At 35.8% G+C, this 27,591-nt stretch overlaps 2 protein-coding genes across 8 annotated transcripts; one reads left to right on the top strand and one right to left on the bottom strand.

Annotated features, from left to right (window-relative positions):
* Window positions 1–885: 885 nt before the first annotated feature.
* Window positions 886–25,469, top strand: GTPBP8 (GTP binding protein 8 (putative)). 4 transcript variants are annotated; one of them, XM_016150695.2, is made up of 6 exons: window positions 886–1,250; window positions 3,397–3,495; window positions 5,637–5,767; window positions 6,714–6,813; window positions 8,445–8,563; window positions 23,862–24,586. In XM_016150695.2, exons 1-6 carry the CDS (start codon window positions 915–917, stop codon window positions 23,977–23,979), a joined length of 903 nt encoding a protein of 300 aa, XP_016006181.1. In that variant the 5' UTR covers window positions 886–914; the 3' UTR covers window positions 23,980–24,586. The 4 variants fall into 4 exon arrangements, with proteins under 4 accessions (XP_016006181.1, XP_016006184.1, XP_016006183.1 ...); XM_016150698.2 differs by lacking the exon at window positions 23,862–24,586 and adding an exon at window positions 24,593–25,469 and having other exon boundaries at window positions 887–1,250; XM_016150697.2 differs by lacking the exon at window positions 23,862–24,586 and adding an exon at window positions 19,472–20,559 and having other exon boundaries at window positions 887–1,250.
* NEPRO (nucleolus and neural progenitor protein) lies at window positions 14,914–27,591 on the bottom strand. Of its 4 annotated transcripts, none has more exons than XM_036219091.1 (9): window positions 27,424–27,591; window positions 26,023–26,177; window positions 22,967–23,046; window positions 22,471–22,602; window positions 21,998–22,075; window positions 20,448–20,809; window positions 20,067–20,128; window positions 17,755–18,014; window positions 14,914–15,549 (listed from the first exon to the last, which is right to left on the bottom strand). In XM_036219091.1, the coding sequence occupies exons 1-9, from the start codon at window positions 27,524–27,526 to the stop codon at window positions 15,087–15,089; spliced, it is 1,695 nt and encodes a 564-aa protein (XP_036074984.1). In that variant the 5' UTR covers window positions 27,527–27,591; the 3' UTR covers window positions 14,914–15,086. The 4 variants fall into 4 exon arrangements, with proteins under 4 accessions (XP_036074984.1, XP_016006177.2, XP_016006175.2 ...); XM_016150691.2 differs by having other exon boundaries at window positions 27,420–27,519; XM_016150689.2 differs by lacking the exon at window positions 27,424–27,591 and adding an exon at window positions 26,672–27,380.

The following is a 27,591-nucleotide window of genomic DNA, read 5'->3' as shown; positions in this document are numbered from 1 at the left end:
GGTGATGCTAGCCCTGGGGAGAGGCTGCAAATACAGAAGCAGCTTCGCTTACTCACCGGTGGCTCACCTCCTGCTGTGTACCCTGGTTCTTAATTATTGTGTGACTTTCATTAAAGAATTGCCTTGATTAGTCACTAAACAACCTGGGGAATTGCTCAAGAGGCAATGAGTCAAGGTCTCTCTGCCTTTGGTGCTGATGTTTCAGAAGATCATTGGTCTTTCATGAAGAATTATCTTTTATTTATTCGTTTCATCATGATTGCTTTATCTCCCATTCTGGCGCTGATCAGTTTGAACTGGTTTGAGAATACACTTTTGAAATAAGATGTCCTTATTTAACTTTCATAAAACCAACACTTGTGCAAAACTGTTTTTGCTTTTATTTTCTATGAGAAGCCTCCAAAATTTAATGACATTTCTAGCAGCTATGTGGAGGCTGACATATAAACTGTCCCTCCCGATAACCAGGTGCCATCTCAACCACATTTCTCACCAGTCCCTGTCTTTGCTGAGTGTTTTCCCTAGTGATGTGTACATCAACGTTAACGTGAGACAACCAGAAACTGTGAAGAGAAACGGGGCCTGGAATTCACCAGAGCGTCACACGTTTTCCCCTTCCCTGAAGACTCAAGGGCCACACAACCAGGTGTGTCTTTTTATTACCAGAAACCAGTTAACAGCCTTCCCACTGCGACAGACACACCAAAGGCACAGTCGTCATGGCCCGAGTGTGAAAGGCACCCAGCGGGTTTTCCCCGACACCGGGAAACGCCTGCCACTAGAAGCAACGAGCTGCGGCGGGAAGGAGGCCACAGGCGACTACAATTCCCAGTATGCGCACAGGGAGTGGGGTCACGCACGCGCAGCCCAGACGCTGGAAAGGAGGGCTGCTGCGGGGCTTCTGGGAGAGAAAAATGGCCGCCCCCGGGCTGCTGCCCGGCGTGGGCAGGGTCTATGAGATACCCGCAATGCTGGGGCGCGTGAGCCGACACCATAGCACGTCCCACGCCTTTGCGGAGGTTCTACGGCTGCCAAAAAGGCAACTGACAAAGCTCGTGTTCCCATTACAGGAACTCGAGCGGTATCTTCTTCAGGACTCGGGGTCCGACCTTCACCTGAAGACCTTCCACCCAAGCCTGGAGGACATTGCGAGGGCAGAGGGCTTCTTCACGGCTACCGCCCGGAACCGCATCGAATACCTGAGTTCGGCGGAGCGTCTTGACCACGCCCCGGACCTCCCACGTCCGGAGGTGAGAGCGCAGCTGCCGGCCGGTGGTGAAGGTGGGGGCCGGGGTTTTGCCCTCACCTATGTCTTGACACAAAACGAGAGAGGTTTCTAGCTTTGTGTGGGTGCATATGATTATTTTAATTAAATAAGCAAATAAAGTTTTAATTATTTTCGTAATGAATATAGAAGACTTCAAAAGGTTTTAAAATCCAAGCCAAGCTTTCAAAAAATTTTTATCCTATTTAAATGAAGTAGATAAAGAGAAGAATATGACAAGTTAATAGTTTCACAAATTAGGTGATCCTTATCAATATGTAATTTTCACCCAATCAAAATTTCCTCTCATGTGTTAAAAAAATAATTATACATAGATGGTAATAATGTAGAAGACTTTTAAAAACAACTATAGTGAAAGTCCATGACTGCATTTTATTCATGTCCTGCAGTATAATAATTTTTAAATTAGTAAAGTTTTCTTCTAAGTCTGCTAAAAGTAAACTCAGATCTCTTTACATGCTGTAAGTCCTCAAACATCCTGGATAGGCTCTTGGAAATTGTGACTAAGTGAAACAACATGTAACAAAATCGATTATACCATAGGCTAATTGATATACATAAGAGTTAAGTTCCTACAGCATCTTTCTTGTCACAAAAACATCACCAAACTACTAAATAAAGGCCCAAAACACTTAATATTGAACACTGAATGTGAACTATATGTACATTTAAGGCAGATTAATAAAAACAAATGAGATAATCGTTTCCAGCCCACTTATTCCAGTTCAGGGTAACAGACAGAGCCTCTCCTGGCAGTTCAGGGTGCACAGTGGGAACCAGTGCTGGACAGAGTGCCATTACCTTGCAGGGCCCACCCACACCTACATGCCCTCATAGTAGGACAATAGCCATGCCAGTCCTGCACATCTTTAGAATGTGGAAGGACACTAAAGTATTGGGAGAAAACCTACACAGAAATGGGGAGAACTTGCAAACTCCACATAGACAGTGGCCCGGGCTGGGAATTGATCTTTTTCTTCATCAAGGTTATAGCAAAATGAAGTTGAATGGAACAGTGTTATTCAAGGATCTGATGTATTTGCAGTATCTGCACAACTACACTAAAACTTCTCTTCTAATAAATAGAACTGCTATAATAACTTAAGAGCATATGAATCATTTAATAATTTTGAGATAGCATCGCTTTTCGATTCAAGCTTCTAAATTACTGGATTTCTTGTGTAATTCATTTTTTAAAATTCAATTTTATTATCTACGTATTATCTTTGGATTTAATCTGGCAGAACATTTGAAATTTATGTAAGATTTAGATCGATTCATTTTGAAGGACTGACCACAGTTTTACACCATATATAGCATCCCTGCCCCCTGCCCACTAAATGCCACATAATCATAATCAAAAGTGCCCTTATACATTTCCAAAACACTCCCCTTCCAGGGGGTGGTATCACCCTCATTTAGAACCCCTTTCAATACCATGTTAAAAAGCAGAGCCATGGATATTAATGTTTAGTATCAGAAATATTAAGTTGTTTTCTACATTATAGAGGGCTAAAGAAGAACAGCTTAATTGGAAGAGAGGTCAAAAGAAAGGAATAACCTCAATTAAAATAGTGTTACAGTATACTCTGAAAATTTGTTGGGAAATGTGGTTCCAAACTTGTACTTTAGAGCCAGTTTTGTTGAAACGCTTCTGGTTTTTAACTTCTAAAAACTTAGTAAATATGGAAAGCTTTGTAAATGTTGCAGATGTTCTTGAGTAGCATAGTGTAATTAAAAGCATAGGTTCTGGATATAGAGATCCTGAGTTCAAATTTCAGCTCCTTCACTTTCTAGCTGTACAATTTTGGGCCAGTTATTAAACCTCTCTATGTCTCTCCTTTTATCATCTGTAAAATGAAGATAATATACCTCATAGGGATGTTGAAAAAGGCAAATAAAATATATGTTAAGTGCTTAGAACAGCACCTGACATTTTGATATCATTCAGTATATACTAGCTCTATGTTAGAATTTGAGATTTGGCTAAACATAAGCAACTGTTTATGACTGTGCAAGACTGAATAGTTTGACAGATTTTTGCAGCTAATACCTCATATAATAAATATATGTATATAAACAGTACTCAGTTATCTTTTTTCTTGTATAAGGTTTGTTTTATAGGCAGAAGTAATGTTGGAAAATCCTCTTTAATAAAGGCTCTATTTTCATTGGCTCCAGAGGTTGAAGTCAGAGTCTCCAAAAAACCGGTATGTTAAAATTTTTAAATCTCTCTGAACTATCCCTGAATTGACTAAGATGAATAGTAAATGTTGGGAAGTACAAGAAATCATAATTGCTAAGTTCTTAGAAAAGTGATTTCTTTCAAACAAGTACTAAAGTAAAACATTTCATTAATGTTCATGTATTTCTCTGAAGAAAAGAAGGTACGTCCGGATTTATTTTAATAGTCTTGCCAGTATCTTGAGGAAATCTTCTTTGGTCCAAATATTTTCCAAAGAGTTGTTTTATTGTAATTCTATATTTGCTTCTATGAGAATGATCATCTAGTTCTACACTGATTTCAGAGGAAACAGTTTTAAAGTGTTTTTTTTTCCCCCTCCTATAATCGTTTACACCTTGCTGACTCATGCATATAGACCAGTCAGGCCGTCCCCAGTTTACCCTGCGCCAAATTAATGTCCTTATTATCCCAGCCAATCTGCTGTAGTAGCTTTCTGTTATTTCTAATTTCCTCTACTACCTTCTCAATGATGCAAACTCTACCAATATCTAAGATATCCTCTCTTCAGAATTCACCCTTAGTTCCCCTCACCTTATTATCTATCCATGGCAAAATGTTCCCACCAACCCACTGCCCCTTTCATTGCATTGGAACTCACGCACGAGGCTTCACTAAGACTCTCTTGGCCCCCACTTCTTTATATAGCTGATTCCCTGACTCTAGAGTAGCACTGATGATTGTCATTTGTTAACCCTTCGGTCCTTACTCCTTCCCTACCTCACCAAATAACTTAGTTAAACTGTCACTTCTAGGTAAGGAGGACAGTGGAAGAAATGTGTTTTTGACATTTCTGATCTGTAATTCTAAAATTATTTTCCCATAGATAGAGACATAGCTAACTGGGAACCATTTATAAAATCTTCCTCTGAAAAGATTTGTTCTAAGTTCCAATCAGTTGACTTTTCATTTTTTTTAAAAGATATTTATTAAAGTATAGTTAATGTACCATATTGTATTTATTTCAGGTGTATACCATAGTTATTCAGCATTTTATACCTAAAGAAGTGATCACCATGATAAGTCCAGCAACCATCTGACACCATACAACTCTATCACAATATTATTCACTATATTCCCTGTGCTGTACACCACATCCTCATGACTTATTTGTTTTATACCTGGAAATTTGAACCTCTTATTCCCCTTTACCTCCCCCCCTTTTTTTATTTTTCAATTACAGTTAACGTTCAATATTATTTTATATTAGTTTCAGATGTACAGCATAGTGGTTAGACGTGTATAATTTATGAAGTGATCCACCTGACTAGCACCCAGCTGGCACTATACAAAGTTATTACCATATTATTGACTATATTCCCTATGCTGTACTTTACATCCCCATGACTATATTATAACTACCATTTATATTTTTTCACCTTGTCCCCCGCCCCTCTTTAACAATTGACTTTTTAAAGTATCTTACTCTTTCCTTTTCTGACTAATAAAGGTCCATAAACACACAACTGTGAATAAACCACTTATCTGTACATCATTTTTGGTTGCACAGATATTTTATAAGTGCTGTACATGCTTTTAAAAAATGATTTAATGAAAGCACTAAACTCCACCTAATGGAACATGCAAAACTTCATGATTTTAGGGAAGCAATAATCTAGGCATAATAAACTATCTCACTTTGCATCTAGGCTTTATGAAAACACATGATTAACAGTAATCACTTAATTTAAGCTATTTGTGTCATAATTTATTTTTCTTTAAAGTAGAGATATATTACTCATCAGAGAACATTGACTAATTCAGTGACACCATTTAGAACAGGGTAACTTTTTCACTGAAAGAGTGATAATGAAGTAGGAAAGACTACAAAATATTTTGTCTACATATTTCTAATATGGAATCTAAAGTTCTTCTTAAGTCATATAGATTCTCTTAAAATTATAAGTTGGAGGGAAGAAGCAGTGTCATCTAAGCTTATCTCTAGCTGCTTCCCTTCTATTTTTCTTGCATCATCATCAGCATAGCTGGGGTTATGTGTAGAATACTTATACATGTTAATAAATATGTACTGATTGATTTGAAAATATTTAAGTCATGAACTTTATAAAAGACATATTTTAAGGAAGCTTTCATTTTTCTTTTTTTCAGGGGCACACAAAGAAGATGAATTTTTTTAAAGTTGGAAGGTATTTTACATTGGTGGACATGCCAGGTTATGGCTATAGAGCACCTGAAGATTTTGTTGACATGGTAGAGACCTATCTAAAAGAACGAAAGAAGTAAGGAAAAAAATTTCTCATACTAGTTATACATTTAAACCAAAAGCTTATTTTCATTATATGAAATAACATGATAACCATTTTAGTTTTATCAAGTGATTTGTTTTAGAACATTTTATTCTCATATTTTGCAACACAATATTTGGGACCAAGGTATGTACTGCTTGCTTAGTTTTTTCCTATAGGTTAGCTTAATCTTAAGTAAGTGTTTTCCTAAATTGAGATTATAAATAGTACTTCAGCAGAGTTTATTTATATTCTTATACCAAGCTCTTAGCTGGCTAATTTTGAAAATGAAAATTATTGGTTAATGTGGTATTTACCAGATTTAAATAAACTTATGTAAAGTGTTAAAGCACTTCTGACATCACTTCCTCTGTAAATGTTAATTTTTTGTTGTTCCCATAGGTAGTCAGATGGCAGTTGTATATTTAAGCATTGCACAATATGTAGGAAACTTAACATTAACTTCGAAGTGTCAAAGTGTTTACAAGCATCTCACTTGTAGCTTTACATAGAACTAAGAGGAAATGTTTATACAAGAAAATACAAATATAATATCTGGTTTGTGTTATCTGTTAGTTTTAAAGTAATATTTGAACATTTAAACATTTTTATGATAACATAGTTAATTGGGTGCATATCTCTTTCTCCCACTAGAGTTCAAGCTCTCTGAGGAAGGGGTTCACTCATCTTTGTATCCAGTCCCAAGCACAGTATCATGTTCAATACATGCTATTGAATAAATTAATATTTGGTGAATTTAGTTAACTTGGACTGTAGGATGGACTTCCTGGTGAACCGAGAATTTCCTTTAGAGCTTCAAGAAATTTTTTAATTTGACTTAAAAAATGTTCAAAGGAAAATTTATTAGTATAGTGAGGGTTGATGGGAGAAATGAATTAATTTTATATTGCCATTAATCTTTATTTCTGCATTCTTATAGTTTGATGAGAACATTTTTGTTAGTGGATAGTGTTGTTGGAATTCAAAAAGCAGACAATATTGCCATAGAAATGTGTGAAGAATTTGCATTACCTTATGTGGTGAGTATTTCTTTTGAATCATGGTTGCAGTTAGAAATACCAGTATTGTGTGAGTCTGTCTTTTGAATAATCTTTTTGAGTATCAACCATTAATAAAATAAGTTCTGTGAAACTTTTATTTTCTTTTCCTTCTCTCAGCTTTAAGTTTTCAAAATTCTAATCAAAAGATTTTTTAAGCCATTCATTTAGAGTTCTTAAGTTCATTAGTTGTCTTTTTTACTAACAATGTAAACATGTGTTTAAAACATGTTAGTAGCTCTTTAACAGCAGATTGTCAGATAGTACTTTTCAGTATGTAAATAAAACTGCAACTGAAAAATTCGCTAAACTAATTTGGAATTTAAGAACCATTACAAGAACATAGCAGGCTCCAGCACACACAAATAGGATTTTTATATTCTTAAAGAAAACAAATTTCTCCTGGGAATATCTTACCAGTGTTTTTGTTTGTTTGTTTTTGTTTTTGTTTTGTTATTTGCTCTGCAATAGAATAGCTTAGTAAATTGGTATCCACATTTATTTTGCTTTGTGAGTTTTCCCGATAGATGAGTACTCCCAAAGTTCCTTTCTAAGGAAAAGTGGAGAAACTATTGACTACAATTTAGTTTCAAAAAAGTATCAGAAAATCACTAAAATATAACCATGGATTTTAATGCAAATCAAACCATGTTACTAAGCAACTTTTTTGAAAGCCCTATGAAGCATTAGTGATTGCCTACAGATACAAGGAGCCAACGGATTGATAGTCTACATAGTAAAAAAAAATGCCTAAATAATGCCAGACTGGTTTTATGAACTGATAGTATTCCTGATTTGGTCTCATGGATTACCAGTTTGTGAAATTATATATTTTCCTCAGTTTTAACTTTAAAGAAATATTACTTTCTTCTTTGAAAAAGAGGTTGTGATAGATGAAATTATGTCTCCTTTTAAATATCAGCATGTTTGCCTTTATGAGGAAGGACTCCCATTTGAGGGATTCACAGGTCATTAGAAACCACCCACTTTTTGCTTCTTTCTTCTTCTACCATTAACACTTTATAACTGAAAAGCCTAGTCAGGAAATTTAATTTTATAGAAAATTTCCAGGAAAACCTGGTAGATCAAGGTGTTACTTTTTAATTGATTTTCTAATCATCCATGCTTTGACCTTCTTCTAGTATGTGATTGTCTTTAAATTAGTAATTATTCAAAGTAATTACCAGTAAAGCCAGTAAATTCTAGGCTTACTTAGAATATAATTATATAAAGCTTATAATAGTAGATACAACTTACAAATAGCCTAATTTCTAATTTTTCCTTTAGATTATTATAGATGAAACCATTCTATAGGTCAAAAAATTATAAGTTGGCAATTTTATATGGATCAGTTTATTAATACTCACTTATATATCTTAAACCACAGTGTGTATAGTAATCATATGAAACATTTGGCTTATGGCAGTTGCACATATGACTCTAGGGTCCTTTAGCAGGATTTTTTTTTTTAATTTTATAATGAGGAAACAAGTGCAGAGTGTTTAAGAAACTTGTAAATGTCACCTAGTCGTTATTGAAAATTTATAGCTAAAATGTGTAAAACTTTGTATTAAGACTTTATTTCTAATGCTGAAATCTTTGTTTTCTTGTAGATGGTATTAACAAAAATTGACAAATCTTCCAAGGGACATCTTTTAAAACAAGTGCTTCAGATCCAGAAATTTATTGACACTAATACACAAGGATGTTTTCCTCAGTTGTTTCCTGTAAGGTAAGAGTCATGTTTACAACTCTACATACTAACCACCTTTATGGTCCCTGGTGCCATAAAGTTGGGGACCGCTGCTCTAAGCAGTCATTCTAGATCCTACCAATTCAGATCACATTTAAATTGTAATTATAAAGTGGCTGTCAAAATCCCTCTTTATTCATTCCTACAAAATGCTCTTCTTTCACTTACATTTGTATTTATCCTGTTAATTTATCCCATTCATGTGTCACATATATACGACGGAAACTCCTAGGAGCAGGAATGAAATCCTAATTCTTCTTAGAGCTCTGAGCAGTGTCACAGTAAACACAGCTGTTTCTGTTAATTACTTAATAAGGAAGTGAGACTTCAGCAAAAAAGGCAACACAAACATAAGATGGGCAAATTATGCCTTAATAGCAGCCTTTATTGAAAAAAAAAATTTTTTTTAAGTTTCAGTTGACTATAAGCTGAGTTTGCATTAATAGTATAATGGGGCTAGGGAAAAACTGACAATGTTTTCTCGAGCTACATTAAGAGAATTATAGTGTTCAAAACAAGGGAATTATCAAGCAATAGTCCCACACTACTGTAAGCTAGATGCTACCAGACCAATCAAGCTAGAGTGTGACTTAACATTAAGAACAACTAGAACTATCTGGAAACAGATGGTCTTGGGGGAACTTATGTCACTAGATCATGCAAAACACTTAATTGATCCTCACAGTAAACATTCCTATTTCACAGATACAATTACAAGTTGAAGAAGTGAAGTGAGTTGCAGAGAGGTATTGGCTATGATAGAAAGAGCATGGGCTTTAGAATCAGACAGCTATGGTTTTACATGGTTCCGCTACTTCTTGGCTATAGATTTTAAAGCAACTTGTTTGATTTTCTGAGTCTGTTTTCTCAATAGTAAAAATGTAATCGTTAGAAGGATAAAATAAAATATATTGTGACTGATGTGCACACATTTACCGTATAATAAATGTTCGTTGCCTTCCTTGCCAAAGGTCAGACAGTAAATGGTAGGGTCAGGCCAAAAACCAAGCTTATCAGATTCCCAGTACTTTTTAGGGGCATTCTTGTCTTTAGACATAACCCTGGAATCACTGTTGCATAACCCTGGAATCACTGTTGCCATTGTACTCACCGGAGGTGACCAAGGCACTATAGAAACCACACAGCACTCAAAGTCTAAGAATTGAGACGTAGGAGCCTGCTGACTTTCTAGAACATCAGTGTTCACTACACCAGTGACCACATATAGGAAATTGGCAGGCTGTACTCTGTAGTTTTCAAAACCCAATTCAGAAGGTAGTTACATATACTTCCTGCTTTTACTAGCATGACCGAATCCCATTCCAACCCTCCAGATGGATTTTGGCCTATTCACAGAATAAGTATAAGTCATATTATATTTACATCTCTTCCCATATGATCTTGATAGAAGAAAGGTGGAAATGTGGGTAAACGTGGTCCAGTGAGGTTTGGCCTTTAAGCCTTTAGGCAAAAGTTCAGCACTAACCTTCATGTCTGAACTGTCTGAGCTGAGCAAAGTATAAATGGTGAAGGACCCTAAAGATTGCTGCTGGGATCAGTCTGTTTTTATAAATGATATGAAAGAAATATCTAAGTAGGTACAGTATAATTGCTTCAGTGGTTTTCTATGTAGTGAAATTCCAAGCAAACAAAACTGATTCTTGAGAACAAATAAAATCATGAGTCGACAGAAATGTTGTAAATGAGTTCAAGATATCATGGTTATTGTATGGATTATCCAACTTTTCTCTTTCCTTTATGTTGTATAACTTCAGTTATAACCCAAGAATCATTATAGGCTTTCTCAAGCAGGCAGCTTTGGTCAAAAAGTCTAAAATGCTGTACTTTATCAGGAAGAGAATTAGCAATATAGGAGAAAATATTTTACCTGTTTTATATACAGGTATACACCATACCTGTATCCATAAGAATATAGTATAGCCATAAAAGTCATTGTATCCTGAGGAACCATTTGTTTACTTCTATGCTGATGGGTGAATGGATATGGATGGATATAATAAGACAGATAGATAATAATAGACAGTAATGGTGATGATAATTTTAAAAAATCAAAAAAGGTCTGCATTATCAAGATGAATCTTTGTCACAAAAATAAAGAGATAAAAACTTTGTCTGTGAACTAGAAAGCAAAATAGAAGATATCCCAATAGCATTTTCACAGAAATAGAACAAATAATCCTAAAATTTGTATGGAACCACAAAAGACCCCCAATAGCCAAAGCAATCTTGAAAAAGAACAAAACTAGAAGCAATTACACTCCCTGATTTCAAAGTACATTAGGAATCTGTAGTAATCAAAACAGTATGATATTGGCATAAAAAACAGACACAAAGATCAATAGAACAGAATAAGGAGCCTAGAAATAAACCCATGCATGTATGGTCGATTAATTTACAACAAAGGAGTCAGGAATATACAATAGGGAAAGGGCAGTCTCTTCAATAAATAGTGTTAGGAAAACTGAACAGCCATATGCAAAAGAATGAAACTAAACTGCTATATTATACCATACCCCAAAATTAGCTCACAATGGATTAAAGATTCGAAGGTAGGACCCAAAACTATGAAACTCCTAGAAGAAAACATAGGTGGTAAGCTCCTTGACAGTGGTCTTTGTGATAATTTTTGTATCTGACTCCAAAACCAAAGACAACAAAAGCAAAAATAAACAAGTGGGATTACATCAAACTAAAATGTTTCTAAGTGGGATTACATCAAACTAAAACGTTTCTGCATAGCAAAAGAAATCATCAATAAAATGAAATGGCAGTTGACTAAAATGGGAGAAAATCTTTGCAAATCATATATCTGAGAGGGGGTTAATATCCAAAATACACAAAGAACTCATATAACTCCATAACAACAAATCCAATTTAAAAAATGGGCAGAGGATCTGAATGGACACTTTTCCAAAGAAGACATTCAGGTGGCTAATAGATACATGAAACGATCACTTAATCATCAGGGAAATGCAAATCAAAACCACAATGAGATATCACCTCATGTCTATTAGAATGGCTGTTAAAAAGACAAGAATTAGCAAGTGTTGACAAGGATGTAAAGAAAATGCTTGTGTACTGTTGATGGGAATATAAATTGTTGCAACCTCTAAGGAAAACAGTGTGAAATTTCCTCATAAAATTGAACTACCATTTGATCCAGCAATTCCACTCTGGATATTTATGCAGTGAAAATGAAAACAAAAATTCAAAAAGATATATGCACCCATGTTCACTGCAGCATTATTTTCAACAGCCAAGATATGGAAACAACCTAAATGTCTTATCAATGAATAAATGGATAAAGATGATGTGAGATACACAAACACACACAAATGGAATACTATTCAGCCATAAAAAAGAAAAAAGAAATCCTGCCATTTGCAACAACATGGGTGGACCTTGAGGACATTATGCTAGGAGAAATAAGTCCGAGAAAGACAAATACCATATGATCTCACTTACATGTGGAATGTAAAATAACAAAAAACCAAGCTCATCGTGGAGACTGGTGGTTACCAGAGGTGCAGTGTGGGGAGAAATAGGTGAAGGGGGTCAAAAGGTACAACATTCCAGTTTGAGTCATGAGGATGTAATGTACAATATGGTAACTATAGTTAATAATACTGTATTACATATTTGAAAGTTACTGAGAGTGGATCTTTAAAGTCTTCATCACAAAAAAAAAAGCTTTATAACTATGGTGATAGATATTAACTAGACTTATTATTGATCATTTTGCAGTATATTACCAATATTGTATCATTATGTTGTACACCTGAAACAAATATATGTCAATTAAACCTCCATACAAACAAAAACAACTTTTAGTCCAGGAAATAAAAATCAAAATAGTAGGTATGGTGAAATTTTTAGAATTATAAAGGAAATAGAACAGATAATGTGGACCATCAGATTTAGAATACCACAAGAGGCTGAGGGAAGAGAGAAAACGTAAGACAAATTAAGACCTTATTTCATACATGGAACTCAAGAGTTTTGTAAACAATTTTTTAAATTAGATGAATTCAGATCTATGCTACCTCTAAAGTAAGGACGAAAATGATGTTTTTCTTTTCACAGTGCTGTGACCTATTCTGGAATTCATCTGTTGAAATGCTTTATAGCGAATATAACAGGAAATCTTAAGACTAATGGCACCTAGTTTAGCTGAAGACTCAAAACTTTTTATGCCAACTGGACTTAAACAACTAGAATGTCGACATTGTTTTAAATGTTGTATATATAATTTGCAGAGGATCACTTCAGCTTTCAAAACCACATCTTCCCAAAGCAAGAATGAATTTGTGCCTGGGGGAAAAATTATGCTGTTCATTAGAAACAGATACTGGTAGTTTTTCGTATTTTGACAAACGGCCTTGCCACCCTGAACATGCCCGACCTCGTCTGATCTCAGAAGCCAAGCAGAGTCGGGCCTGGTTAGTCTTGAAAGGGAGATCACCTAGGAATACCAGGTGCTGTAAGCATTTAAAAAAAAAAAAAAAAAACTGACAAGCAACACATAGAAGTCCGTAGGATGAAAACCTGTTTACTACTATGTAGAGAAGGGTTTGCCATGTTATTTATTGGGCTGTCTTTTAAATATTTTTGTAAAAATATTAAAATGGAGGAGGTAAAAAGGGAGCTACTTTTCTATTAAGCACTGACAGGTAGGTTGAAGATAAATGTTCCTACGTATAGGAATGTGTAGGAGCATTTTTTTCTGTCTTTATCTGAATATAAAACAATTCTTGATGAAATTTCAGTCCATGCTGGAAACAAATAAATTCAGGCTAGGATCAGTTGCCTTCAGGTGAACACAGGATTCAGAATCAGAAGACCAGAATTCAAATTCCAGTTCTACTATTTTTTTGTATCTTGGACCTTGGGCAAATTACTTGATTTCTCTGGGCTTCATTTGTAACTCTGATCTCACAAGTTATGAAGATCAAAGTGGTATTATATGTGAAAAGGACATTTGCATCTTCGTAAAGTGAAACCAACCCAAGAATACAGCAAATTCACAGGTATTTATCACAGAAAACATCTTGTCATGGAGGAAGTAACATTTTCTCTAGTGAAAGACAAAAACCAAACTAGTTTAAGCTGAGAAAACTTACTTTCATAGGGGGAGAAAAAAGTTGATGGAACTGGGAATCGCTACATTAAGATTCAGAATGGAAAGAATGAAGATGCTACTGGCCTATTTATACAAGTGATTTAGCTTTTCAAAGTGAAGCCAAATATTAAAAGGTTATAAGCAATAAAAAATTAAGTCTGTAAAATAACTTTGTGGCTTTTTTAGAAAATTCAATTTTGAATAAATTTTCAGTTGTTTTGTAGCAGACAGAGCTAGTCTATTCTAACCAGCAGCATTTTAAGCTTTAAAAAATGCTGAGGAAAAAATACAGTACATACTAGGATACCGTTTTTTCTGCAAATCTATATAAAACATAAAACTTAAGGCTACAACCTACTTAACAAATAGAAGCTTAACCTAATTCTGGTAAGCTAGAACATTTGACATATAACCTTAAACCTCACATCATTATTTGAAAATACATTAGATTTACGCCCTCAGAGCAATTGTACAAGCAACAAGTATCAGATGATAACATCAGCGCCAAATTATAAATTTATGTTTCGCCTTATTCCTGGGTCCACTTTGTGTCTGCTATCTTTATTTTTCCATTTAACTTTCTCACCTACTTCTACTTTGTTATTCTGTTGTATTTCATGTATAACTGTAAGTCACCTTCTATCATTTTTGGAATCAATCACTTTTACCCTATAAATAAACCAGAAAAAAACCCCACAAATCTTGGAGAATTCCTAAAGCATTTTAATATGCCCTTCCATGAGATAAGATGAACAAAGTAATGGTTGTGACAAATCCCTGGTAATATCATTAGTGGCTAAACTTTTTAGTTCCTTTGATGATCAATTCTAATATGTAAGCAAGACAGTACAACCATTAGAAACTACAAACCTTGACGTTCAGAAGTGGACTAACCTACAACAAAGCCAGTAAGGCCAAAGGGGCCTTTTAGGTGCTTCCTGACTACTCTCCACCCTTACTCCCCATTTACCTTAAGGCAGAGTAGGTTTTTGCAAACCTAATTATTCAAGTCTAAATCCCTGGTAAGTCATGAAATTATTCAGTTTTTCAGGGACCTACCAGCTTTAATCAAGGAATTACATCTGCTTTTCAAGGGCAGAATATGGTAAGAGTTTTCATCAACACCCGGCACATAGTCAAAGTCAAAATTTGACTAGTAGTCAAATACTTGTCAATTAAATGACACAAAGCTACTGTAAATGTTTATTGAATGGAAATGAACTGCCGTACATTGTTGCATTAAATCAACTCCTCTCTGAGTCCAAACGGTACTTTTAGATCTTTCCAGATCTCAGGAGTTCCACTTAAAACAGCAGAACACTGGACTAGTTTGCTAATCATTTAAGTCTCACATATGAGCATCTAAACTCCCATTAAAGCAAAAATATCATCAATGTCATTTATCTCCTTAATGGTTTCTGATGTATCATATTTATTTATTTGCTTCATTGTCCTCAAACCAGTTTCATTTTCTTTGCTTCCTATAAGAGTTTCTTGACTTTGTTTCTCATTAGTTTGTATGACAGGATTTGAAACTCTGCTACTCAAGAGCAGATTACTGTTAGGGTGGAGATTAGTTCTATGAACTGCATGGTGTGATAGTCTCTGTTTACTGGTATCTGTAGCATCTTGAGTCCCATGAGGCGACTGCTGAATTTCTTTTAAAAAAGTCGACTGCAACTTTCTCTGTGGTTTTCTCCGTCTCAGTAAAAATTTGCTCTGTGATCTTCTTTGTCTCAGATGATGCTCTGAAGTTTTGCTACCTAAGCCACGAAGAAGGCACTTGCAAACTGATGTTTTTAGGCACTCTAGTTTCTTGGGCAAACTTTAAAAGACAGAGAGAGAGGAAAAATCTTGAGATTTTTAAAATGCAGAAAACAGTCTTAAAAACTTTTAATATGTCTTTTTACCAACTTCTAACAGAAAATGTACAATTTATCTACGAGTCCTATGCCTGTGTACAAACCCAGAATCATAATGAAAAATAAGGATATAGGAGCTCCAACCCAAATCTGCATTTTCAGAGCACAACTTCCCTCAGGCTGTAGGCAAATGTGTCCCCATTATGTTCCCAAAGTAAAGTAGTTCCTACAATTGCCCAGCAAGGCAGCTGAATGGTGAGATACCTCCATCCTATAGGGCCCGAGCTTTTCCTGATAATGTAATCTGTTCATAATGCAAGAGGAATGGAACTGGGAAAGGATGTATCATAAATAAGAAAAAAAAAAAATCTGCAAGGATGCACTATTTCTGGATAAACAACTTCCCATTGTAGCAGGAAATGAATAAGGAGAATGGAACAACAGTGAAGAGGGAGTTTATATAAGAATGAGAAGACAAGGCTTCTGGCCCAAACTGACAGTCTTGAGCTAACTAATTTGTGATTTACCTGTCATCTTCAAGTTTGGGAATTCAGAACTCAAATAGCTAATTATTTTAGGTGTTTTGCTTCTGAATAGGGTACATGCCACAAAGTATATTAGTACCTTGCTAAGTGCCCCACTATTTATGATCATCAGATTTCAAAAGATTAGCATGGGTCTGTACTTCCTCCCCCAACACCCTTTCCTCTTCCTTTTTAAATAAATACAGAACTTGTGGAAGCCCATTATAATATTAGTAATTCATTATCTCTGTTTCTAAACTGTTTCCTTAATAGAAGCAGTAATTTTTAAGGTGGGAGAAGGTAGGTATATCCCCCAATTGAAATGGAATAGAATGAAAACAGAAGAATCAGAGGATCCGTACCAAGTTCTAGGTCTCCAACACCCTGAGCAAAACCATTTCCTTATCTGTAGCTGTGGACATTAAGTAAATTAAAAATGTACTAGAAATATATTACTGAAACAGCAAGACAAGACAGTATGAAAGAGGGCCATAATTTTGTGCATTACAGAATAATGGTTTAACCAAATACCAGTTTGTTATCTTTCTCATTATATTTTAATGATTGTTATCTGCCTCATTTACCCTTGACTTTAAACCTAGAACAACTCCACCTCAGGCTAAGTTTCCACCCTGACCCAGATCCCTTTTAGATGGCTACAGACCTTTAGTGGGGACCCCAATGTAAAAACCCTTCCAGCAAGTTATTCCTTAGGAATACTTAACTTCTTTCTCCCACAGCTTTTAATCAAAACTTGTAAAAAAAAAACAAAAACAAAAAACAAAAAACAAAACAAAAAAAAGCCTGACCGCATATCACTTTTATTTGTTAAAATGGGACTATCTTTTCCATACATTTTTAAAAGAAAATTTAACAAATTTTAGACAGTAAAATTGCTTCATCCATGGGAACCATTATAAAGCCCTAAACAGATATTTGTCTGTAACTATAGATAAGAAATTATGCTGGCTACACACAATATTTCTTGAAAGATACATAAAAAACTGGACAGAATGACACCTCTATGAAGAAAGAATAAGGATGTTTATAGCCATGTGTGGCTGAAATTGTTACCATGGGCATCTATTATTTTTTCAATAAAAAATGTAAAAACCTAAAGTGTTTAACTTCATGCTTAAAACATTACTGGCTCACAATAAAAAATGACCATCCTTAAGCAGTTCTATGAACATAGGAATCACAGGAAAGGAAAAAATCAATACATGGAGAGTGTAGCTCCCGTGAAGGAACATTACCTGACCCTGGAGTCTGGTGTGTGCCCTTATAGGGGTAAAGTACCTTCTGCTTCTGCTGTCACTCATCCAGCATTGAAGTTGTGGACAGACTGACTGTCTTTCCTACTAAAGCTAGGACTTTGTGAAAATTAAGTCTGTCTTACAGATGGTTTTATCCCCAGATATTCCTAATGCTTCTGAATGAACGGATGGAATGGTGAAGAGTAAAAATTCAATTAACCAAGTGATATAGCTTTGCCCAACAAAATCAGCAATTAAGAGTGGGTTCCATTTTTAGCCTCCTTCAGGCTACTGACATCCCATTTTAAAGAAAGCTGACTTGAATAAATATATACTTTTGCCTTAAATGATAGCAGGAAAAGGAATATAATTTTTATAATATACTTACCTATAACCTTGAGCTTCTACATGTTTAAGCCGGTTGCTTTTAAGAAGTTTGTTGCCCAGAAAGGAAGCCTGAGCCTTGAGTTTTTTGCTCCTGCACCACAGAATCGCCATTTGAATTTCTTCAGAGAGTTGTATGAAAGTCTCAGCCTCTTGGAATCTTTGCACAAAACTTTGGGCACAAGGAGTTCCTGTCGCTTTCTGAGAAGAATGTCTGGTTGCCTTTAGTTGGGATTTAGGACATTTAAACTCAGAGCTGGCCTCCTGAAATAATGTAAAGATGAAAAAAAATATATTGGATTTGTTACTGACTTGTAAATATATGACAACAAAGAAAAGTTGACTATCAAAATTTTTAAAAGAAGAAAAATTTTTTTAGCTCACTGTGCTTTCCTTTTGTCTTAAAAAACTTATTTATCCATGCTCCTAACACAAGATTTGTTTTCCTCTGTGCTACAAAAGATCCTGTCTGTAGTTAAATACAGTAGTACACAGGAAACAATATAAATATTCTAACACATCTCTATTTGACCTATACATAGGAATAAAACTCCACATAATTAAATATTAGTCAAAGCCTATCTGGTAGGAAAAAATTACTGAAGAGCCCTATTACTCTGTACTACTGGACTACCACCACGTTTTTTTTTCACTTATTTCTATACCCTGAGTCACCTTGCTCAATGAAGAGTCATAAATGTTACAAAACACGTGAAGACAGGGATGACTGCCAGACATATGTTTAAAATGCTTAACTGAGCACTATTTCCAGTTCTATTCAACCACCTATTAATGTGGCACCTTTGTCTCTTCAACCCGTCTTTCTGTATCAAGTCAAGTTTGAATTTTACCAACTTTTACTGTTTATAAAAATATGCCACCTACTAGGTGGACTTCCGTCCTTCATTCAAGGGTTAGCCTTCTTCCAAGTGTCTTACCCTTGAGAACATAAAAAAGTAATAGAAAATTAAAAAGTAGAGACCTATCAATACTTTATGTTAGTGATCAATAAAAGAAGCCTGTCCTAAAAGCAGGCTAAGCATATTAGTGCTGATTGCTAAAAATGTGGTAGTGATTAGTCATGATAAGAGGGACACTGACCAACCAGCTTCAAAACTAGGAAAAGGTGGATGGACTACAGAAGTTACAAGGGTCACAGAGAGCCATAGTTCTTAAAACAAAGTTGGCAAAACTATCTTGGGGAGTGGTGTAATAGTAAAGAACAAAGACTATGAAACCAAACTGCCTAAACTCAAATCCCAGCTCTGCCTTGTATTTGCTGTGTCCCCTGAGGAAGTTCATTGGCTTTACATGCCTCAATTTTTTCATCTGAAATATGTAAACAATAATAATAGCACCTGTCTCACAGGGCTTTTGTGAGGATTATGTGAGTTAATGCATATAAGTGTTTCGAACAATGCCTAGCAGAGTAAATGCAACGGAAGTACATATTAGCTATCATCATCATCATCATCATCATCAATTATTCCTCCCTCTGGAACTCATGAATTAGATAGAATATAAATGCAAACTGGAATCCTTGTAAACGGTCAAGAAAGTATTCTGACTTATTAGAATGATTAAAGAGTTCTTAAGAAGAATGGAAGAAATAAACCATGCAGGATAACAGAAAAAAACAATTTTGAGAAGACAGAGGGTAACATAAGTCTACTAGTTACCAGATGAAAGAAGGGGACACTGACATACTTATCTGTTGTTAGGTCCAGAACAAGCATATTTACAGACACTAAGAAGAACCATGTTAAAGATTGAACCCTGACAAGAAGAAAGAAATGGAAGCCCCATGACAAAGGATGAGGATGAGGATGATGATGAAAGTAGCTAATAACATCTAACACCAATTAAGTGCCTACCATACTCCTGACTCTGTGCCAAACACTTTACATGCATTAAAATTGGCAGAATCCATGAAGTACCTTCTATTATTAGGAAACAGAGGTATGGACAGGTCAAGAAACTTAAGGTCACAAAGTACAAACCTAAGCCAGGACTCAAACCATTTCTGTCTGACTGCAAAGCCCATACTCTTAAACTATAGTACAATCCACACCTATGATAGATCCTAGGGTTACTTTAAAATTTTAGCAAAATTCTTAGTAAGATGTTTCTGAAAGCATTCTATTAACTGGGTGCATTCAAATCCCTTCGGAGTGCCTCTATTCATTCAAAAGCTCAGACTGAGAACTAAGATGGCACTAAGCTTAGAGCTTGAGATAAAAAGAGAAAATTCAATCTCTGTCCTTGGTAAGTGGCATCTACAAATTAGCAGAAATCATAAGATATAGTAAGCCAAACCTGAATAGCTTTGTGTTTCAGCTGTTTGCAGAAAGCCCTCAGATCAAATTCTGTTGACTTTTCTGTGGAAATGGAAAGATCACAGTTATAAAAATTTAGACATACTATTTTCAAATCAACAAATTCCTAAGTGCATAACACCTCTTCTTGCCAAATTACTACTAAAGAAATAAAGGGAATTAAGCAAGCAGAGAACTATGAAGTAGCAACAGAAACAAGCTTAAATGCTCAAGCTTTGAAAACACAGGTATTACATACCTCTCTAAAGATGATCAATAGGAGTTAAAATTAATGAGATGCAGGATTTCTTTGTACACACTGCATAATTATATTGTAATTTCAAAAATTTTTAAGAGTATGTGCCATATAAAAGCATATTACCTTTGAAGATTTTCTTATTCTTTACTGGCTGTCCAAGATCCACATTATTCTGTACATTGATCTTCATTTGTTTATCTTTTTTGGAAATTCTAAGTAAAGATTCTTCACTGCACCTTGGTGATTGCTCTTTTGTTAAAAACAGCTTATTTAGGAATTTAGTTACTCCTTTAGCTGCAAAAGCTGTAGGCATTTTTTTCTTAAATACTTCACAATAGGGCTGTCCTAAAAATTCAGCAATATCAGAAGGAAAGGTAAAATCTTTGAAGTAAGGCAATGGTTGAATCCTAGAAACCTCATGAAGCAATCCAAACAATGGTCCATATAAAGAAATCAGCCTTTTTAAAACACCCTTATAGAGAACCCTAGAGAAAGAAACAGGAGCTCATGAACCAGCTAGTAATTACAATTTGCAGATTATACAATAACTACAACATTCAAAGCTGAAAATAAATGCCTATCATCTACCACTATAGATAAACAAACAAACAAACAAACAGAAAACAATATAACATATTTGCAAATAGCCGGATTAGTCTCGCCCTAACAGAAAAATCCAAGTAGAGTATGTTACTTAAAACCAAATAGAGTACTAAACAGAAACCTGTCTCAAAGGATGTGCATCAAAATTTTAAATGCAGTTTTATCTAGATAGTGAGATTTTAGGCAATTCAGGTTCTTCACATTTTTCTATTTTAAAAAAATTCTTAAAATAAGCATGTATTATTGTAATCAGCAAAAATTAAAGCTATTTTCATCACAGAAAATAATAATGAATGTTTGACATTTTACAATGAGTGGTGATTCTAACATTATTACCCCAGACTAAAGATACGCAGAACAAAAAACAAGATGATTGGAAATAGTATTTGAGATAGCCAGCCTAAGACTTCAAAGCAAGGTTTTTAATCTCCAAAGACAGAATTTTTGTATTTGTTTTCTAGTTTTAATTCAAATTAGAGATAATCATCCCAATTGTCTAAATTGGCCCAGAACAGGTCTCCTTACAAAGATGGGCAGATTCCAAGTTCAATTATTCATCAGAAAAGTTTCATAATATAGAAGATGCAGAAAAAGGTATCTTTGGTTTTAAACTATTACCAGTGTTCTTTATATCAACTACACCTCAGGTGGAAGAATCTAGAGCACATAAAGAAGGGATTGACATAAAAAATTACAAATCTACAGGCAGGAAGAATCACAAGATACAGCCTGCCCAGGAACACCCTCATTTTAAATGGGCTGTTTGCTCTATGATTATAGCAACCATTTTTTTATTCTTCTAGTTGCTAATATTACAAATTCAGTTACTTAATTCATTAATGTTGAGGTGATCTCTTGGCTTCAGATTTAAAGCCTAATATTTTGACATAACTATCAACACATAGCTTCCCAATCCACCCCAAATAAACTCTAATCAAATGTAGAAAGGGAACTCCCGTATCTTCATCATCCCATGGGAAAACAAATATGAAAATTACTAATGAGAAACCTAAGGTGAGTTAAAGAGATGAAAAAGAAATGAAGGATTTCTAAGGTATGTACATACATACCATAATCTGCTCACCAGCCCAACCATCACAAGGTTTAAAATAATGAATTCTTGCAAACCTAGATGTTTCACAGTCAAGCTGAAGAATCAAGTTAAAGTTGGAAAACAAAACCAAAGTAATTTCAATTGTGTAAGTTACATTTATGAGAAAACTAGACTGGAAATAGAAATAATTTTCTTGAAGGAATTAAAGTCTTGAAGGAATATACACTGTGCTAGAGCTCTCATTATTAAATTTAGTTTCTAACATTAAGAGTTTCTAACTATCAATGCCCTTAGGATAATACAAACTAGATACAGGCAATCTCTAGCAATGATTGTATAAGCCAATTTTGGGGAAAAGGAGGTCAAGAGCAAAATTTTTAAGAATTCCCATAAGTTATAACTCTTACAGCTTAGCTTTCTAAGAGAAATACTAAATATATCCAAACAATTCCAATTCAGAAGAAGGTATTTCAGTTGATTCAAGGATACAGAAATGTCTTGCAGCAACAGTCCAACAAACGAAGTAACAATTTGCAGGCTCCCAAAATCTTCATCAGCACCAGTTCCACAACTGGTTGGCTGGGGACGACACATGCTTTGGTAGTTACAAGCTGATTTTCACTTGATAAAAATAGAAAAGTACATTACTTTCATTATTAAATATAAATTACTGATATAGCAGTTTTCAAGTGCAGATGGGCTATAAGGTCAAGTGCAGATGGGTTATGCTCAATAATGACTGAGTTGATCAACACAGATGTTTCAATATAATCTATCATAACCCCACATTTCAAGTCACACCAGTACCTCCCGCAAGCCCACAAAGGGAGATGACCACAAATACCAGGTGACCCTTATTAAAACAAAATTTGTACAGCTAAAGTGTAATTAGTTACATTCCAACACCAAGCAGAGAAAAGTCCAAAGGGAGAGCACAGCAAGACACCAAGTCCCCAGCTCATCAGAAAGTAACTGGACCACTTACTTAGAAGAAAACAACTCAGACAAATCTTGAATCGAACCCTCCAAATTCATGTTTTTCAAACGTTTTAAACATTGTTCAACCTGAAAGGGGAAGAATATTTCAAATTTGTACATATATAATATAGATAAGGCCACTGATGTAACCAGGAAAACAAAGAGATCCAAAATTCCAAAGTATCAAAATAGACTGAAAACCACAGAATACTGGTTTTTAAGGGTAAAGAAATCCATAACCCAGAGCAATTGCTTCTGGTTAAAAATCTGAAATTTATCTAGCCAAAAGAAATTTTATCAAGTCAGGTTATGACTAAGAATTTAATATCTGTGATGCTATAAAGGGGACCAAAGTAAGTATAAGATTATTATCAAGATTATAATTTTTCTGAAGCTACGTGACTCAATCTGTAAGTGCTACAGAGGTGAGGAAAGTGATTAGTTTATTCACTTTATAAATGTACATTGAACACTTATACATGCAAGGCATGCTGGGAAATAAAATAGTACATAAGACACTTCCCAATCTCTAATTGCTAAAAATCTAGTAAACAATTAGTTTAAAAGACATATACTTAAATACTAAAATAAAAAGATATGCCCTATTTAAAATTACAGTCCCCTCAGCACTTCCTCCTTCTGTGCTGTATTTTTCTCCATAGCACCTCTTATTACCATCTGACATTTGACTGACTGACAACTGATTGCCTTTTTCTTCTCAACTATAAGCTCCATGAGGACAATATATTTTGTCTATTTTATCCACCACTGTAACTCAGTACTGAGTGTTGAGCAGACACTCAATAGCATTTTTTTATAAAAAAAAAAAAAAAAAAAAAAAAAGGTCAGGGGGTAAGAGCCATCCATTATATAAAAAGTGATAACAATTCTGTGGTCCTCAGGAAATACCACACAAAGGGTGTATATGGGACTGCTTCCAGAATGAAGGATGTGATGATCTGGATGGCCACTGATACTGGCAAAAACAGTATCTTGCTAAAGCTACATATATGCTACTAGAAATTCATTTATGGATTCTCTCTTAACAGCATAGTTTTCAGAGCAATGGAGGTAACAATCCCTAAATTCTCTGAGGTCAGCTCCTTATCTTTATCATTTTTCAATTCTGGACACCATCTTCTGAGATATGGTAAAGCAAAAAAATTTGAGAAGTTTATGAAGGAAGAGAGAACATGGAGGAGCAACAGTCTTCATCTACTCAAAGTACCGTCACACAGAAAAGGAATCAAGACTATTTTCTGTGCTCCACGTGAGAGAACATGACAGTGAAGCTAATTCCAGTACCTACCTTTTGAAGGTAGAAAAAGTAAATCTTAAAGTAGATGAAAGTTTTCTATAAACTGTGATATGTTAAGCATATATAAGGTAGTAGTAGTAATGATAGTTGCAGCAGCAGCATGAGACATGTTCTCTACTCTAAGGGATAGTAGGGAACATAAAATATGTATGCAAATACCTGTACTACAACGTAGACTGTGCAAAATGCCGTAAGAGAAATCCAAAAGGAGGTCCAAATAATCAAGAATCATAAAAAGAGGAGTTCAGGTTTACTAATCAGAAAAATGCAACTTAAAATGAGATTACCATAACATACAATTTTGTTACTCCTCAGGAAGAAATTATTACTGCTGGGAAGCCTTGAAGATGGGACTTAGAGGATGAGAAAGTCTTTAACTGACAGAGATGGAGGGGCTGGGCATTCTTAACATATAGAACCAGCTGAGCAAAGCTCAGGTAAGGGAATGAATGTGGTAAGCAGAGGACTCTATTCTCAGGTTGCCTGGAGTATAAAATAGATGAAGAATGAGAGAGAAGCCTGAGCTAAGGAAAATTGAAGAGGACAGATCATGGAGGATCTTGTAAGCCAAGCTAAGAAGTTTGATCTTTATTCAGAAGACAGTGAAGAACCATTAAAAATCAAAGCTCTGTTTTAGGATGATTAATCTGATTTGGGTTTATAGAATATGCCAGTGTAGGAAAGGCTGGAGGAGGGAAGATCAGTTAGGACAGCAAGACAACTAAAAGTTGATAATGTCTAAAAAAAGAAAATGCAGCCACAAGTAAAAGAAGGGACCAGATGCAGAAAAAGTTTTGACTGATCAACTGACTGGATGGCAGAGCTACATAAAAGAAAAAAGCAGAGAAAATGGAACACCATATTTTTCTGACTGGATAATTATTCACAATTACCAGGAGAAATATGTTCAATCTGAGATAAGTTTGGTTTTGAAGTTAAAGATTCAAAAGGAGATAAAAGCTGCCCAGAAAAAATTCAGGAGAAGACCATGATCCCAGACCTTTCTTTGATGAACAAATTGCCATCTCTTTTGCTTTAATGGGAGTTGAAAATTAACCAGAGAGCATGAACCTGTAGGGTTAGAGATTATGTCTTTTTTAACCCCTGTATACCCAGCACCAAGCAAAATGTCTGACAAATAGAATGTTACCAAAAATACTTGCAGAATTAATAAAGTGAATCAATGAATGTGCATATGAGGAATCCAGCTTAGCAGGCTCTGCTCTACGGTGCAGGCCCTAAGCTGCAGGGTCCAGTTTTCTCTTACACTCCAAAAATGACATGAAACCACTTTACACACTCTAATATATTACCAATTTGATTATACACCTCACAATAAATAAATCACAACTTTGTTTTTTGTTGTTGTTGTTATTGTTTATGATTGTAGGATTTTGATTATGCCCAGAAATTATCTCTTCAACACTATGTCTTGGACAAAACACTGTGTCCTTGAACTAAGCAAACACACTGTAATTTATTATAGATTGTGTATAATGACGAAAACTTTTTATAAAATTACCCACTAGAAACAAGTTAGAATTAAGCATAGTTCTTTTCTAAATAAATAAATAAGGTTTTTGAAATACTTTTAAAAAAATGAAATCCCACATGCAACTATGGACTAAAGACCTATAAGTCACAAGTAATTTACTGAGTTTCCATAAATAACAAAATATTAAGTGGTAGTATGATCTCCATCTTCAGTAAAATGTTGAATCTTAAAAACAGGGCTTCCTCCTTACCTGTTTGAGGGCCAAATGGGGCTTGTGGCGACCCATTCTGTTGTGATTGCTGTAAAGGACTGCGCATAACACATCTGTTTCTGCATCTAAGGTTTGGCTCTTCAACGACATTGTAACAAGGCAGCATTCTTTAATTACAGCTGCAATACAAAGGTCTAAAGCAGAGAGGTTTAACAGGACTTAATATGCATTTCTACATTAAGTATATTACATAAAAATACCACTTTAAGATATGTTAAGAGAAACCAGCATGGCAACTGGAAATTACATTACTTGATGAATGCCTGACTGAACACGGGGTACTCAGCAGAAGATAACAGCTTCCAAGCCGTGAAGTAGAAAATGGAGTTAATGTGTTCTGTATGGCTAGCACTAGCATCCTAGATGGAACACAAAGGCAGATTTCTACACAACATGGAGAACTTTCTTTTGTCCCAACTACCTGAAGCAAGAAAAGGCTGCCTTGGAAATGGGGAGTGAGTTGGTGAATGTCCACACCTAATAGGAATCTTGTTAAGGAATTTTTGAATACAGGAGAAAGAAAATTTGTAAACTGCGTAGGATGGATAGATGATGGAGAAGAGGATGTGATTTGATAGCTTGTAAGCATTTAATATTAATAACAACCATCATTTAAGGGTTTATTTACCGTATCAGGCACTGTTCCAAATGCTTTACCTATAACATTAACTCGTTCATTCTTCAAAATAGCTCTGTGAAGCAGGTACTAATTTTATCCCCGTTTGAAAATGAGCTGAGGCACAAGGTTAGACAATGACAATTCCCGGCAAAGGGAAGAGCTAGGATTCAAACCCAGTCCATCTGGCTCCTGCCTGAATAAACGGCAATACCATCATAAACTGGTAAAACACTTTAAGAGCACTCTATCCCTAAATGACATCATTAGATCCTCCCAACAACCGGTGATGTAGGGAGAACTAACCCCATTTTGCAAATGAGGAACTAGAAAGATCGCAGTTTAAGTCCAGAGTGCCTAGGTGACTCCCCGCAGCTCCCCAAAGGCAGAAGTCGGGAAACTGACTGAAGGTAAACAGTCCTGAGTGCCCTTAGCGAGGACAAGGTGCCCAAGCAGCACTTTTCCCGGACGCCGGCTGCTTCCGCCTCTCTCCGCACCCTCCGTGCGGCGCCGGGCTCTGGGCCTTGCTCGCTCCAGCCAGGCCTGGTGGTAGGCACAGTAAGTTCAAGGAGGGGCTGCGCAGCCACAGGCCCTCCAAGATTCCCAGGCAAATTCGGGAGCGCAGCCCCTCTCCGGCCGTCCAGCACCCAGCCCGGCGCCCCGCGGGCTCAGGAAGTCCCGCCCCCCGCGCACGTGCACCGCCCCGGCCGGACGCCACCTCCGAAAACCGTCTGCTCCGGTCGCGCGCGGGGCACCTCACCCACCCAGGGCCGCGCCGGGGGCCTGTACTGTCACTGAGCTGCGGCTCCCCGGCCTAGGGATCCTCACGCGGTTCCAAGGCTCCAGGCCCGGCAGCACCACAGCCATCAGGCGAGGAAGGGAAGGACGCGGCAAGGCGGAGCCGGGCGAGACTAGTGGAGCCGCCGAGGGTG

Source organism: Rousettus aegyptiacus, unplaced genomic scaffold (genome assembly GCF_014176215.1).
Source record: "Rousettus aegyptiacus isolate mRouAeg1 unplaced genomic scaffold, mRouAeg1.p scaffold_m13_p_4, whole genome shotgun sequence".
NCBI classification, from domain to species: domain Eukaryota; kingdom Metazoa; phylum Chordata; class Mammalia; order Chiroptera; family Pteropodidae; genus Rousettus; species Rousettus aegyptiacus.
The sequence above is the reverse complement of the archived record's forward strand: the minus strand, read 5'-3'. Positions and strand labels throughout refer to the sequence as shown.

What these genes read in the sequence shown, in the direction of transcription:
- GTPBP8 (XM_016150695.2), top strand. Translation starts at nt 915, where the DNA reads ATGGCCGCCCCCGGGCTGCTGCCCGGCGTGGGCAGGGTCTATGAGATA. An exon ending in TCAGAGTCTCCAAAAAACCG is followed by an intron (nt 3,496 to 5,636) that starts GTATGTTAAAAT and finishes TCTTTTTTTCAG; the next exon opens with GGGCACACAAAGAAGATGAA. An exon ending in TATCTAAAAGAACGAAAGAA is followed by an intron (nt 5,768 to 6,713) that starts GTAAGGAAAAAA and finishes GCATTCTTATAG; the next exon opens with TTTGATGAGAACATTTTTGT.
- NEPRO (XM_036219091.1), bottom strand. Translation starts at nt 27,526, where the DNA reads ATGGCTGTGGTGCTGCCGGGCCTGGAGCCTTGGAACCGCGTGAGGATC. An exon ending in TCTGAGTTGTTTTCTTCTAA is followed by an intron (nt 22,603 to 22,966) that starts GTAAGTGGTCCA and finishes ATTTTTATCAAG; the next exon opens with TGAAAATCAGCTTGTAACTA. An exon ending in GTAGAAGCTCAAGGTTATAG is followed by an intron (nt 15,550 to 17,754) that starts GTAAGTATATTA and finishes TGTCTTTTAAAG; the next exon opens with TTTGCCCAAGAAACTAGAGT.